General features: G+C 40.3%; 1 protein-coding gene across 1 annotated transcript in view; it reads left to right on the forward strand.

Annotated features, from left to right (window-relative positions):
• The first annotated feature begins 289 nt into the window (after nt 1–289).
• The window catches only part of LOC119410836 (sodium- and chloride-dependent GABA transporter 3-like), a 52,929-nt gene continuing 36,360 nt past the window's right edge, over nt 290–16,858 (forward strand). The window contains exon 1 of the mRNA XM_037677758.1: nt 290–419. Within this exon, the coding sequence (XP_037533686.1) occupies nt 290–419 (130 nt within the window). The remainder of the gene's footprint in view (nt 420–16,858) is intronic.

Genomic DNA, 16,858 nt, shown 5'->3' on the forward strand with positions numbered 1-16,858 from the left:
ACAACACTGCACCCAACATAATTTCTCATTCATAAAACGCTAAAATCTGGGACTTTAACCGAGGACGGGTCGTCATGTCCCCTGGAATCTGGGACGTCTTGACACAAAATCCTGGAGTAAATATTTCCACAGAAAACTGATCAAGTGCACAGACAGTTGCTCATTAAATGACAATGATTAATCTGTGGTGGGTATAAATAAACTGGAGACAAAGCATTGAGGCCACAGAGAGAACTGGGTTCAGCCTGAAGGTTTGGATTAAATGGGTAAGGAAGGTGCTCCAAAACTGATGCATCCAGAGGTGGAGGAGAGAGGACACTGGGGGAGTAAGGTGGAGTTTCTCCTGGCTGTAGCAGGAAATGTTGTTGGCCTCGGCAACGTGTGGAGGTTTCCTTACCTCTGCTACAAAAATGGAGGGGGTAAGTTGATATGTTAGTGAGGACTTTCTATGTTCTTCTGTCAAAGAGGATCTCTCTTTTAAGGCACATATTGCCAGTTTGGTCCAAAAACTGAGGGTGAAATTTGGGTTCTATTTTCACAACTGATCCTTTTCTCACTTAAAGTAAAAAAAAAAGTATCAGCAACCTTCTAACCTTTTTTTGATTATGATGTTTTGTTCATGAAGACCTCGGCTAAATGTCTCCAATCATTGAACAATGTTTAACTGCTGTAACTAACTGCAGGCACCTCACACATCACTGTGAACAGTAGACCAGAGCTGACTGACCTCCTCTGAGTGTACAATGACATACATTCACTGGATGACTGTTTTATAAGACTCTGCTTGGCCAGGCTCTGTCTTACTTAAGTTCTCTCTTACAAAAAAACAGTTACCACACCCTTCACCCCAACATTTTCCTATGGCTTTTTCCCTGAGTTCTGACAGAAAAAGAGAAACAAGCATTCAGTGGCCCTGTAACAACAGCATGGAACTATCTCTATTCTGAAGTCGTTTATTTTAAATTATTTCAGACATTTCTTAATGAGTAATGCAAATCTATAAATCAGTGTCAGTATTTTTAAATAATGCTTTTCTTATACTTTCTGCTTTTGATGATTGTTTCTGCTGTCCAAATTTTGTCTTTTCATTGTGTATTTGTGACTTATGGAACTCCTTTTTGGTGTGAGTTGTTGACTTTTCGCCCAGGTCCCTCTTGCAAACAATATCTTCGTCTGAATAGGTTTGATCTGGTTAAATAAAGGAAATTAAATGTACAAAAAAGTTCAATCTGGTCCTCTGGACATTCAAAAAAAAACAATAAACAAAACAAAGCAAAAAAAATATAGAAACGTTTCGTCTCTCATCCGAGAGACTTCCTCAGTCTGAGGTGCTGTATTCAGCTCAGTCTCTTAAATAGCACCTTCTCAGAGTGGATCAACGAGTTTGCTGCCGACAACCAAAACCAGCTACTCACATGGTCAAGAAGGACCATCAGCCTAACAATGGATCATTAGCACACTGATGGCTGTTTACTATTCACAGAGGGCTGAGTGATACTAGCAATCACAGCATTGTAAGAGGGGGACAGTTGAACTCGGAGGCCTCCACCCCTGTTTAACGATGGACGGTTTCTTTTCACAAAGATGGCCTCCTTTACTCCTCTCTCAAACCATTGTTCCTCTCTGTCCAGGATGTGAACATCTTCATCCCTGAAAGAGTGACCGCTGGCCTGGAGATGAGTGTAGACCGCAGAGTCCTGGCCTGATGATATTGATCTTCTGTGCTGGGCCATCCTTTTGGCCAGTGGCTATTTAGTTTCCCCGATGTAAGACTGATCACAGCCCTCCTGACACTGAACAGCATACACAATATTACTCTGTTTGTGCCGGGGGACTGGATCTTTGGGATGAACCAGTCTTTGCCGTAATGTATTTTGGGGTTTAAAAGCCACTGGGACGTTATGTTTAGAAAATAAACGTCTCAGTTTCTCTGATACTCCCTCAACATACGGAATGACCACTGGTCTGGGTTCCTCCTTTTCACCCGATGGCTGACTGGAGTCCTGTTTGGGTTTCTTCTCTGCTTTCAGGAAGGCCCAGTTATGATATCCACATTGCACTAGAGCCTGTCTTGTGTAGGATTTCTCCTTCTGCCTGGCTCCTGAGTTAGTGGGGACGCTGTCTGCTCTGTGATACAGAGTCCTGATGACTCCTAACTTGTGCTCCAAAGGGTGATGGGAGTAAACTGCAAATACTGGTCTGTGTGGGTTTGCGGTACACCTCGGTTTGCAAATGTCCTCTATCAGAGACTGAGACCTCACAGTCCAAGAAAGCCACCCTGCCATTTTTTACATCTTCTCGTGTGAACTTTATGTATTTATCCACAGAGTTGATGTGGTCAGTAAAATGTTGGACTTCCTGAGATTTGATTTTAACCCAGGTGTCGTCAACATACCTGAACAAATGACTTGGTGGTGTCCCTGAAAAGGACGTCAAGGCTCTCTTTTCTACCTCCTCCATGTACAGGTTGGCAACAATAGGAGAAACTGGAGACCCCATAGCACACCCATGTTTCTGCCTATAATATTGCTCCCCATATGTGAAGTAGGTTGACTGCAGGCACAGTTTCAAGAGTTGACACAGTTGTTCTGTGGAAAGCGTGGTCCTGCTGCTCAGAGTGGTGTCTGATTTTAATCTTAAACTGACCACCTCTACTGCATCATCAACAGGAATGCACGTAAAAAGTGATGTGACATCAAAAGAGACCATTGTTTCATCAGTCTCCATGATGACATCCCTCACCTTATCCACAAAGTCCATGGTGTTCTGTATGTGGTGTTCTGAGCTGCCAACTAAAGGGATGAGTATAGACGCCAGATATTTGGAAACATTGTAAGTGACAGAGTTAATCATGCTAACAATAGGTCTTTAAGGTACACCTTGTTTGTGGATTTTAGGTAAACCATACAGACTAGGTGTGGCCTCCCCTGGGTACAGTCTGTGGTACAGAATACGGAGAAAGGAGGATGAAGGAATTCAATTAAGTCCGTTAGTGCTGTCAAAAGAATTAAAGAAGAAGTTTGGAGAGCTGACACTTGCTAAAACTCTTAGAGACGGGAACCTGTTGTTAACAGTGAGAAACGAAGAGCAGAAAAACAAAGTAATGAAAACTCAGAGTATCTGTAAAAAAGTAGTGAGTGAGATCAAGATTTTGGGAGAGACTAAGGTAGCTAGAGGAGTGATAACAGGTATTCCGGTGGGAGAAGATCTGGAGAAATTTAGACACAGCATTTATGGAGGTGAAGTCAGCAAAATTAGAAGATTGATGAGAACTGTTGAAGGTGAAAGAAAGGAAAGTCTGTCAGTGATGTTGGAGTTTCAAGCAGCTGTTCTCCCTGAAAGGATCAAAGTAGGATGTATGTGCTTCCCTGTTAGGCCGTACATCCCTCCTCCTCTCAGGTGTTATAAATGCCAGAGGTATACGGACATATCGCAGCAGCATGTAGGGGGAAACAAAGATGTCCAAAGTGTGGAGGGGAACATAGATATGAGGAGTGTAAAAATGGAAAGGATACTTGTTGTAACTGTGGAGGACAACACAGAGTCACTTATGGAGGCTGTGAAATCAGGAAAAGAGCAGTGGAAATCGAACAAGTCAAAGTCAATAATAATATAAGTTATGCAGAAGCTGTTCAGAGAGTGAAGAAGCCAAAAGAGGTGCCAGGTAAAGTTCAGCCAAAACCAACACCAGAACAAAGGCAGACTGGACCTGACACAGAACTGACAGTAGAAAAGATCATGTTGTTCATTGCATATGTTATTAATTGTACAGAGCAAGTAAAACACAAAACAGAAAAAATCAAAATAATTGTGAAAGGGGCAGAGAGGTTTTTTGGTATAAAGGATATATCCTGGGAGCACATAAATAAGAGACTGGGAGCAGAAGGGAAGACAGGAGGACCAGAAGACAGAACAAACTGATCATCTTACAGTGGAACGCTAGAAGTCTAATATCAAATGGGCAGGAGTTTAAAGGATTTATCAAAGAATTCAAAGAAGATATAGATATTATATGCATTCAGGAAACTTGGCTTAAACCAAACCTTGATTTTGTTATAAAGGGATATGAAAACATTAGAAGAGACAGAGAGGGAGGATCTGGAGGTGGATGTATAACATTCATTAAACAGGGGATTCAATTTAGAGTTTTAGCTAAAGGAAGAGAGTTAGAATATATTGTTATTGAAATCTGGACAATAAATGGACAATTTAAAATAATAAATTTTTATAATCCATGTAAAAAACTTTGTCTGTGTATATATGTACATAATTATAATACTGGTTAATGTATTCCTGTACTGTATATTTATCCATAATAAAAGATTTATTCTTGTTTTTCTTTTCTAATAATGAAAAATCTACTATAGCATCAGGGAGTATCCAAGGTGGTGTTGTTGATAATGGAACTTTCTGACATATATCTAGTTGATCTAAATGGATTTCATTAACTTTGGCTTTTATCATCCACCCAAAGCTTTTGATTTTTTCTTTTTCCCAACCTGATTTAAGCACCTCTAATGTTGGATGATCATTTCTTTGTCCTTATAAATTTGTCCAGTAGTTCAAAGATAGCTGTTCCCTTCTAAATTTAAGAGGCATTTCTCCCATTTCAACCTGTAATGCTGCTGTTGAAGACGTTTTAAAAGCACCTGTACATATTCTTAGTGCCTGGTATTGGATATTATTTAACTTATTGAGGTTTGTATCTGCTGCTGAGTTGTAACATATGCACCCATAGTCCAAGACTGATCTAATTAATCCAGTATAAATGGCTGTCAATGAATTTCTATCAACTCCCCACTCAGTTCCAGCTAAACACCTCATTATATTTAACACTTTCCTACATTTATCTATTATTTTCTTAATGTGTATACTCCATGTCATTCTTTCATCAAACCACAACCCGAGAAATTTAAATTCTTTAACTCTTTCCAACTCTTGACCATATAATTTTAGCTTGATTTTCTCATCAACTCTTTTCGCTTTACTTTCAGCAGTTCAGTGGGTAGAAGAAGTAAGACCATTAAAATCAATCATCTGCTCAGATTCTAGTTCATCATTGTCCAGCTTGCAACACAACCAGTCAGATAGTAGACCAGATATATTAATTGAAATACAACAAACACTCTATAGGATCAACATGATGGGGATTACAGTAAACTTTATATGGGTTCCAGCACATCACAGGGTTTTGGGGAATGAAAAGGCAGACAGGATGGCTAAGGAGAGCACTGGTCGGGACGTGGTTGATATTAATGTTGGGTTTAGTATAACAGAAATAAAGGGTATAATAAAACAAAAAATGAAAGAAAAGTGGCAAAAATTATGGGAGGAAGAAAGGAAAGGCCGGTGGTTTTATAAAATCCAAAGGAAAATTGGAGAAAGGAGAAGAACTGAAAGAAACAGGAGAGAAGAAACAATTATTTCACAACTCAGAATTGGGCATACTGGGCTGAACAGCACATTATGTTTAATAGGGAAACATCAAACAGGGACATGTGAGTGTGGAGAAGAGGAAACCATAGAACACATTATATTGCATTGCAGGAGATACCAGGTTCAAAGAAACAAGTTGATTAGACATCTTAGTAAAATGAAAATGAAATTAGACATTATTGATTTATTGCAGAAAGATTCAGGAAACAGAGGCTATCAAGCTATATTTTATTATTTAAAACGGTGTAGGTTGTATGATAAGATCTAAAAGGAAAGAGAGGGTTTAGTATTATTATTATTATTATTATTATTATTATTATTTTATTTTTTATTTTTTTTTGTCATGCGGTCCACACTCCTTACCAGTTGGTGGCGGTAATGCTTCCTTCAGTTGTTTGCCAACCGCCAATAAAACAAGAAGAAGAAGAAGAAGAAGCCTTGTCCTGCTCCACATTTTTCAGGCAATCTATTAACTTCTTCTTGTAACCACTTCCTGGATCTCTTTTCAGAGGTTCATAAGTGTTTAAGTCACTAAGGAGTGTCATAACTTTCTCATGATAGTCTTTCTGGTTCAAAATCACTGTGCACCTTCCTTTGTCTGCTGGGAGAATGATGATGTTTTTGTCCTTGCTAAGAGTGGTGAGTGCATCCCTCTCCTCTCTACTGATGTTATTAGGTGGTGGTTTGGCATTGCTGAGGCAGGATGAAACTTTGATTCTGAGCTGTTCTGCTTCACCCTCTTTCATTTTGTTGTTGTGGATGGCTGATTCTGTGGCTGTGATCATCTCCACCAAAGGAATTCTACTTGGTGCAACCACAAAGTTCAGTCCCCTGGCAAGAATCTCTGTCTCTGGCTGGGTGAGCTGTCTGTCAGATAAATTCTTCACCCACTTTTCTGTCTCCCTGGCATGTAATTGACTACTGGAGTGTTGTCCTACACTGAATGTGTTGTTGTTGGAATAGTGATGGTGTTGATGAGTTATTAGTAAGTTAAGGTGAGGTGAGGTGACTTACCAGACCCAGGAACCCAGACCCAGACCAGTGGTCATTCCGTATGTTGAGTGAGTATCAGAGAAACTGAGACGTTTATTTTCTAAACATAACGTCCCAGTGGCTTTTAAACTCCAAAACACATTACGGCAAAGACTGGTTCATCCCAAAGATCCAGTCCACCGGCACAAACAGAGTAATGTTGTGTATGCTGTTCAGTGTCAGGAGGGCTGTGATCAGTCTTACATCAGGGAAACAAAACAGCCACTGGCCAAAAGGATGGCCCAGCACAGAAGATCAACATCATCAGGTCAGGATTCTGCAGTCTACACTCATCTCCAGGCCAGCGGTCACTCTTTCAAGGATGAAGATGTTCACATCCTGGACAGAGAGGAACAATGGTTTGAGAGAGGAGTAAAGGAGGCCATCTTTGTGAAAAGAAATCGTCCATCATTAAACAGGGATGGAGGCCTCCGAGTTCAACTGTCCCCCTCTTACACTGCTGTTATTGCTAGTATCACTCAACCCCCTGTGAATAGTAAACAGCCATCGGTGTGCTAATGATCCATTGTTAGGCTGATGGTCCTTCTTGACCATGTGAGCAGCTGGTTTTGGTTGTCAGCAGCAAACTGGTTGATCCACTCTGAAAAGGTGCTATTTAAGAGACTGAGCTGAATACAGCACCTCAGACTGAGGAAGTCTCTCGGATGAGAGACAAAACGTTTCTATATATTTTTTGCTTTGTTTTGTTTTTTTTGAATGTCCAGAGGACCAGATTGAATTTTTTTGGATTTTTCTACCTGGATTATTGAGCATGCATCAGGATATGAAATGAAATGTACATCAATATTGTTGGGTTTACTTTACTTTTACAATGACTGTGTATAAACTGAGTGTAAATGAGTCAAATAAATTCCTAAAAGTACATAAAGAGAACCCAGTTTTGTTGTGCTGTTGAAACTGCAGTGAATGGTTATTGCATAGTAAGGACACCATAAGACTGTATGTTGAAAGATACCGTACACTATGCAGGGAGATGAAAAAAAAACAAAAGTGAAAGTAAAGACGGAGAACTGAAGCTGATTCACATGTCTGCTTATTTTCCCAATAATTCAACCTTGCAACCCACAACATTGGTGACGAGAATGTCTATTTTTGTGCCTTTACCTGCTCCATTCATGTCATGCCCTTAGGAACCAGCGATAGCATTTCCAACATGGCTAAAAATATTTGAAATCTACATGTTAGTGATTGCAGCATCAGGTGACGACTGGCCTGATGCAAGTAAGCGCAGGGTTCTCATGTCCTAGGTATGGAGGGTCAATGGCTTTTCTACACCCTGCCAAACACTGGAGATGCGTTTTCTGCTGCTATTGCTGCTCTAAAAGAATATTTTGTGCCGAAGGTGAATGTCATTTCAACAAAGAGCACAGAGGCTGGATGAGACAGTAAACCAATTCTTAGCTTCTCTACGTGAGTTAGCTGCTGCGTGTGATTTTGGCAACATGGAGGAACAAATGCTACTTTGTACATGATCATTTGATCGAGCATGTTGCTTATACTTGCATAAGAGACCGATTATTACTTGAACCGGACCTAACACTTGCTAAAGCTAATACACTGGCACTGCAAATTGAAAGTGGATTTAGGGATACTAATGTTCTCTCTGATGCTACTGCTGCTAGTGCTTCTGCTCTGGTGAGGGCCATACAGGTACAATCAAAGCCAAGACGCCGCTGGGACATGAAGAAAAAGTCACCGCCGGATCCTGCTCCTGCCAAAGCTCAAGCTGCTGGTAACCATTCCTGCTTTCATTGAGGATCTTCTAACCACCTTGCTAACAAACCTTCATGCCCTGCTGTTAAAGCAACCTGCAACAAGTGTGTTAAAGTGGGGCATTTTTCACGAGTGTGCCGTTCAACCCAAAATGAAGTCGTCATTAAGGAGCCCACAGTTCTTTACGTGAACAATACAGTACAAGACAAGATCCTCTGCACAGTTCAAGTCACTGCTAATGGACAATGTAAAGATGCTGAGCTGATTGTAGATGCAGGTTCATCTGTTTCCATTATACCAGATAACATTTACTGCACCTTTGTCTCAGAATATGCCCTAACTGAACCTACATTTGCTTTTGTTATCTATGCAAAAGAGAACATTTCTGTAAAAGGGTGCTTAAAAGCTACTATTTCTCTTGATAATCATTCTACAGTAGGTACTTTAGTTGTGGTTGAGTCAGGTGCTGCTCTCCTTGGCTTAGATTTATTTCAGGCATTACATATGAAACTTGAAGGATGAACAGTTATTACTACTATTAGTATTCCTACCTCTATTGTTCAACCTGCTGTGCCAAAAACTGAACCAGAAAATGCTCCAGAAGTGTCAGTTCAGGAAGTAGGCTATGCCAAAAAGTTCATACAAAAAGTACACATACAGCCAAATGCTGTTCCAGTGCAACAAAAACTCGGGAGACTGCCATTTTCAGAAAGACAAGCTGTTTCAAAGGAGCTCAAAGATATCCAAGATAGGGCATCATTGAACGTATTGATGCTTCACTTTGGGTTTCTCCCATAGTCATGGCACAAAGGAGAGATGGTAGAAAGTCATGCATGTGTGTTGATTTAAGGGAGCCAAATAAAGTTGTTGTTGCTGATTGCCATTCATTACCACACATGGATGAACTGTTCTCAAATCTACGAGGGGCTACTCATTGTTCTACTATCGATTTAGCATCTGCTTACCACCAAATGCCTCTGCATCCTAAAAGTTGTGATATTACTGTGTTTATCACTCATGATGGACTTTTTAGTTTCTGCAGAGTTCTGTTTGGCTTAGCTTCTGCCCCACCTGCCTTTCAAAAAATGATGTCAAACATCCTCGCAGGTTTGTCAGGCGTACAAACATACCTGGATTACATCATTTGCTACGGATATACACAAAGAGAGCATGATGAAAACATAACGAGAGTGCTCCAAGCCCTGACTGATGCTGGACTCAAACTTAATATGCACAAATGAAGGCTCAATCAACCTTCACTCAACTACCTGGGTCACACCATTTCAAAAGAAGGTCAACTGGACCACGACAGTCACTGCTGTGATCCATGCTCCAGCTCTGCACGACATGTCTTCTCTGAGATCTTTCCTTAGTCTTGCATCTTGGTACCGTAAGTTCATTCCAGATTTTGCAACTGTTACTGAGCCACTATGTGCAGTGCTCAGAGACTCCACAGACTTAAACTTCAAGTGGACAGTGGAAGCAGAATCTAGCCTTACTGCACTTAAATAACTGATAATCAATAGTCCTGCATTAGCTCTGTATGACCCTGAGTTGCCAACTTATGTTAATACTGATGCTTCTGATTATGGACTGGGTGTGATACTGACACAACTGCATTAAGATCAAAGTGAGATAGTTTTCACTTTTGCATCCAGAACACATTCTCCTGCTGAACGCAATTACTCCACAGTTGAACATGAAGCTCTTGCCTGTGTGTGTGTGCTGTGAAAAGGTAGATAACCTACCTCTGGGGTCATCGCTTTGTCCTTCGTACAGATCACCAAGCATTTAAAACCTTATTCACCTCCAAAGGTTCAGGCCGTGCTGGACTGAGGATCACCAGATGGTCAGCTTGACTGCTCTGCTTCACGTATGACATCACTTATCACCCAGGACACCAAAATATCACTGCTGACTGCCTTTCCAGGCTACCACTAACTGCTGCAAATGAGGATACAGAGGAACCTGACATGATTGCAGCTGTTTTTAAGGAGTCACCGTGTGCCATTTCTCTTTCAGAGTGCAATTCTGCCAGTGAAACCTGCCCAGAACTGTCACTGCTATGCAACCAGATAAAAAAGATTGGCCCAAATGCAAACAAGGTCTGCTATAGAACCTTACTTCATATTTTCAGGTACAAGACGAGCTGTCAGTTTATGGTTTGCTGATAATGAGGGGGCCTGATTGACTAGTTGTTCCTGTTTCATTACGTGCCAGAGTTGTTGATTTAGCACATAAGGGACACTAAAAAATAGTTCATACCAAGCAAAGACTGCATGAACTGTTCTGGTGGCCACAACTGGGCAAACTTGTACATTTTATCATTGCTTCCTGTGTTAACTGCAAGTTCAGTGATAAGGTAGCTAGAACTGCTCCTGCTCCACTTACACCCATTGAGTTGCCCAGTAAACCATGGGAAAAAGTTGCAATAGACTTTACAGGCCCATTTGAAAATGCTACAAGGGACTGCCGTTATGCTATTGTACTTATAGATTACTACAGCAAATGGCCTGAGGTTGCATTCACCTCTACTGTAACTAAAGATGTCATCATTTGCTTTTTAGCCACTGTGTTCAGTAGGGAAGTTAATCCAATGTACCTTGGCTCAGATAACGGTCGTCAGTTTACTTGTTATGCATTTACTAACTTTCTGAGAGAGAGGGAAATACAACACTTAAGGTCCCGTGTATACTACCCCAAAGCAAATGGTGCTGTAGAGAGATTTAACAGAGTACTTAAGGACTGCATACATACATGTGAAATAAGTCACAACTCATGGAAATAAGCTGTAACAGAGTTCCTGCACAACTACCGAGCTACTCCTCATGCAACCACGGGAGCAACTCCATTTGAGCTACTGAGAAACAGAAAAATGCGCACCAAGTTAAACATACTCCCAGTAGCACTGAAAAGCAAAACACACACCCAAATCAAAAAGAGGATGAAACAAAAGCAGAATAAATTGTAAGAAAACACAGAAAAGAAAATGTGAGCTAAAACATCAACAGTCAAAGTGGGTGACACTGTTCATGTTCTCAGACCTGAGCACGTTCCCAAAGGATCTTAAAGATTTACAGAAATACGGGCTGTCATGAAGAAAGTTGGACAAAACACATATTTACTAAATGATTGATGCAAGTGAAATGATTCAAAACTTGCACACTTTCCAAAACAAGCCTTAACTGGCTCAGAACAAAACAATGTCACTGTGCTGGATACCTTTGCACTTCCTGGAAACTCTAATGAATCTGCTGCTGAACTTAGAAGAATTCAATTCAATTCTGTTTATATATATAGCGCCAAATCACAACAAAGTTGTCTCAGGGCACTTTACAGGAACATTCACATACAAAAAAGCCAATTAGTAAAGTTCTCTATCTAAGGAATCCAGCAGACAAGTTGAATCTTGGCTTCGTTGCAGTCTCCCATCCTGAGCAAGCACAGTGGCAACAGTGGAAAGGAAAAACTCCCTTTTAAAAGGAAGAAACCTCCAGCAGAACCAGTCTCAGGACAAGTGGCCATCTGCTTTGACCGGCTGGTTTGAGAAGACAGAAAGGAGAGACAGACAAACACAGAATGGTAGGTCCAGATATAGGTCCAGGTGTATCTGAAAGACAAAAAACCCATGTTAAGGATAGAAAAAATAATTACAAATACAAAACAAGTTGAGCAGAGTAAGTAAAGACAGTAGCAGAGTGAAAAGTGTGGTCAGTTTGTCCTCTAGCAGTCTAGGCCTATATCAGCATAACTAAGGGACAGCTCAGGAAACCCAAGCCGACCCTAACTATAGGATTTATCAAAAAGGAAAGTCTTAAGCCTGGTTTTAAAACTGGATAATGTGTCAGCCTCACGGACAGAGATTGGAAGTTGGTTCCACAAGAGAGGAGCCTGATAACTGAAAGATCTGCCTCCCATTCTGTTTTTGTAAATTCTAGGAACCACAATTAAACCTGCAGTCTGAGAGCAAAGTGCTCTGTTAGGAAAATATGAAACAATAAGATTTGTAATATAAGATGGAGCCAGGTTGTTGAGCTTTTGTAGGTTAGAAGTAAGATTTTGAATTATATTCTGGATTTAACAGGGAGCCAATGGAGAGAAACTAAAACTGGAGAGATATGATCTCTCTTACTAACTCCAGTTAAGACTCTGGCAGCAGCATTTTGGAATAACTGAAGATGTTTAAAGAAGTATTTGGACATCCAGATAATAAACCATTGCAATAGTCCAGTCTAGACATGACAAATGCATGAACCAGTTTTTCTGCATAATTTTTAGATAAGATGTTTCTAATTTTAGTGATATCCTGATGCATGCTCAATAATCCAGGTAGAAAAATCTAAAAAAGTTAAATCTGGTCCTCTGGACATTCAAAAACAGTTTGCAGTTTGACTCCCATCACCCTTTGGAGCACAAGTTAGGAGTCATCAGGACTCTGTATCACAGAGCAGACAGCGTCCCCACTAACTCAGGAGCCAGGCAGAAGGATAAATCCCACACAAGACAGGCTCTAGAGCAATGTGGATATCCTAACTGGGCCTTCCTGAAAGCAGAGAAGAAACCCAAACAGGACCCCGGTCAGCCAACAGGTGAAAAGGAGGAACCCAGACCCAGACCAGTGGTCATTCCATATGTTGAGGGAGTATCAGAGAAACTGAGACGTTTATTTTCTAAACATAACGTCCCAGTGGCTTTTAAACCCCAAAATACATTATGGCAAAGACTGGTTCATCCCAAAGATCCAGTCCCCCGGCACAAACAGAGCAATGTTGTGTATGCTGTTCAGTGTCAGGAGGGCTGTGATCAGTCTTACATCGGGGAAACTAAACAGCCACTGGCCAAGAGCAACAACATCAGGCCAGGACTCTGCGTTCTACACTCATCTCCAGGCCAGCGGTCACTCTTTCAGGGATGAAGATGTTCACATCCTGGACAGAGAGGAACGATGGTTTGAGAGAGGAGTAAAGGAGGCCATCTTTGTGAAAATAAATTGTCCATCGTTAAACAGGGGTGGAGGCCTCCGGGTTCAACTGTCCCCCTCTTACAATGCTGTGATTGCTAGTATCACTCAGCCCTCTGTGAACAGTAAACAGCCATCAGTGTGCTAATGATCCATTGTTAGGCTGATGGTCCTCCTTGAGCATGTGATCAGCTGGTTTTGGTTGTCAGCAGCAAAACTGGTTGATCCACTCTGAGACGGTGCTATTTAAGAGACTGAGCTGAATACAGCACCTCAGACTGAGGAAGTCTCTCGGATGAGAGACGAAACGTTTCTACATTTTTTTGTTGATTTGCTTTGTTTTGTTTTTTTGAATGTCCAGAGGACCAGATTTAACTTTTTTAGATAATTTTAGTGATATTACGCAGGTGGAAGAAGGCAGTTCTAGTAACGTTTTTAATGTGGGGGATAAAAGACATGTCCTGATCAAAAATAACACCAATATTTTTAACATTAGAACTGGAGGCCAGATTAATGCCATCTAAGGAGGGAGAAAGACTGAAAAAATCATTCCTAAGGTGCTCAGGTTCAAAAACCAAAACCTCCGTCTCTTCTGTGTTCAAAAGGAGAAAATTAAGGGTCATCCATGTTTTTATGTCTTTACGACATGCTTGTAGTCTAAGTAGCTGATTGGATTCATTGGGTTTAATGGACAAATATAATTGTGTGTCATCAGCATAACATTGAAAATTTATCCCATGCTGTTTAATAACTTTACCTAATGGAAGCATATATAAAGTAAAGAGTATTGGCCAAAGCACTGAGCCCCGAGGAACTCCATGACTAACTTTGGTGTATGAAGAAGATTTATTATTTACATTTACAAACTGGAGTATATCAGATAGATATGATTTAAACCATTTTAGAGCTGTTTCTGTAATCCCAATATCATATTCAAACCTCTGTAGTAAAATATTGTGATCAACTGTATCAAATGCAGCACTGAGGTCTAACAGGACCAGTATAGACACACATCCATTGTCTGAGTCCATGAGAATACCATTAGTGACTTTTACTAGTGCTGTTTCTGTGCTATGATAAGCTCTAAACCCTGACTGAATCTCTTCAAACAGAATATTTTTTTGTAGATGTTCACGCAACTGACCTGCAACTATTTTCTCTAGAATTTTTTAGATGAAAGTTAGATTAGATATAGGTCTATAATTGGCCAGAATTTCTGAATCAAGGTCAGACTTCTTAAGTAAAGGTTTAATTACAGCAACCTTAAAGCTCTGTGGTACGTAACCATTTATTAAAGACAAATTAAGCATATCCAAAATGCGGACGTCAATTAGGGGAAATACCTCTTTAAACAGTCTGGTTGGGATGGGATCTAGCAGGCATGTGAATGGTTTGGATGAGGTTATTATTTTTGACAATTCAGAGAGCTCAACAGGACAAAAACTGTCCAAACATAAATCAGGCTCTAGTGAAATTTTTAAAGTTGCCTCATTTGACAGGGGACTAGAGATAGTAGAAGGAAGGATGGTTTGAATTTTCTCTCTAATTGAAATAATTTTATTTATAAAGAATCTCATGAAGTTATCACTACTTATAGTTGTAGGGATACATGGTTCAACAGAAATGGTACTTTTAATTAGTCTAGCAATAGTACTAAACAGAATCCTAGAGTTATTTTTATTCTCATCTATTAAGGATGAGTAATATAAAGTTCTAGCTTTACGGAGAGCTTTTTTATATGTTAGCAGACTATCTTTCCAAGTTAAATAAAATTCTTCAACATTAGTAGAGCACCATTTTCTCTCCTGGTTTCTAGATGCCTGCTTTAAAGAAGTCAGATATCTAGAAATGCACCAAGATGGCTAACAGGTTTTGTAAGATAAAGTAAAAACAAAATGTAAATTACTGTTGTTCAGACTGTTACGTGTTCTTTAAGACCAGTAAAAATGTACTACTGTTTTGCTAAAGTATAACACAAGAAAATGTTACATACTGTACAAGTAATTGCTTCAGAGAAAGGCTAAATGTTGTGTTGTGCTGTTGAAACTGAAGTGACTGGTTATTGCATAGAAAGGGCATCAGTGGGCGCTATAAGACTGTATGTTGAAAGATGCTATATACTATGCAGGGAAACGAAAGAAGCAAAAGTTAAAGTAAATGGAGAACTGAAGCTGATTCACGTGTCTGCTTATTTTCCCACTAATTCAATCTTGCAACCCACAACATCAGTTAAACAAATAGGACAAAAATATCATGCTTAGTATTTTATTTATTGGGGAAAATTATCAAATTTGACGTTGTGTGTGGCAAAATTATATGCACCTCTAGGATTAGCTCTTAATTTGATGGGGAAATTGCAGGTATTTTCAATAAATGAAATGACGATCTAGTGTAGTGGGCACCCTTTTTGACTTCAAGAACAGGGATTTATCAAAGTTGGCTCTTCACAACATGTCTGTGGATTTGTATCATGATCTGAACAAAAGAGATTTCTGAGCACCTCAGAAAAAGAGTTGTTGATGCTCATCTGGCTAGAAAAGGTTACAAAACCATCTCTAAAGAGTTTGGACTCCACCAATCCACAGTCAGACAGATTGTGTAAAAATGGAGGAAATTCAAGACCACTGTTACCTTCATCAGGAGTGGTAGACCAACAAAGGTCACTCGAAGAGCAAGGCGTTTAATAGTCAGCGAGGTCACAAAAAAACCCAGGGTAACTTTAAAGCAACTGAAGGCCTCTCTCACATTGGCTAAGGTGCTTGCCCAAAAGCCTTGGGTTCTCCCCCTTATTTTGTTAGTTTGGTTGTCCAACTGTTTCTCCATGTGCTACAGCACCAATTTACCACCATTTCACTTCTGAAGAGGCTGTTGCAAAGCCAGGTCTAGACCCTTGTGTGGGATGGGGTTTCAGTTTACATGGTAAGCAGATTGTCAAGATCTTATCCTCCTCTTCCAAATAGTGCTCATCAACCTCATCTTTCCAAAGGCTGAGCTGAAAATTTGTATAGGCCATGTCCATTACCACAACTTTTGAGAATCACTCAGGCCTAACAGTCTTAGCTTCATGATACTTTATCAGCAGCCATGAGCCTCATCAGACAATCGCAGCCCTGGACAGCTTTTTTGGATGAACGTAGGATGAGGTCATTCACAACATATATTTTATGCCACAAAGCAGGATTAGGTGACCCTTAGTCAAGCATGTGGACTATCTTCTCCAAAATTTCAGCCTGAAATGCTGACAACAGTGTAAGTGCATTGAGAACACAGACTGTCCCTTGTTTATGTACAATCTCTGATAAGTAGAGGACATGAGGCACTATGATTTATCAGGGAGATATCTGAGGATGCCAAAACTGACCTGGAATTGGTATGGAGGTAGTAAACCACTAAAAGCTCCCAAATGTGGTTTTGACTATCCCAACTCACCCATCCTATTTGTCTTAAGTGTGGAGCATCCTTTGGTGTGGGGTTTGTGCTTTATAGGACTCAACTGGTAACAGCTCATTTCAATCAAACAATCTAGGATAACTAATAGAATCTTTATTGTTGCATCATATAGGTCCCATTCTGTCCCCTCTGCATCATCACCTGCATGCTGTCTGTAGATATTGCACAGGTCACTACCATTCCATACCAGCACTGCTGTGTGACCTTGAATGTACAGCCAAGAAAGCTGAGTCATCCTCCTCTTCC

This window comes from Nematolebias whitei, chromosome 6 (assembly GCF_014905685.2).
Source record: "Nematolebias whitei isolate Nwh7 chromosome 6, NemWhi1, whole genome shotgun sequence".
In the NCBI taxonomy this organism is placed as follows: Eukaryota; Metazoa; Chordata; class Actinopteri; order Cyprinodontiformes; family Rivulidae; genus Nematolebias; species Nematolebias whitei.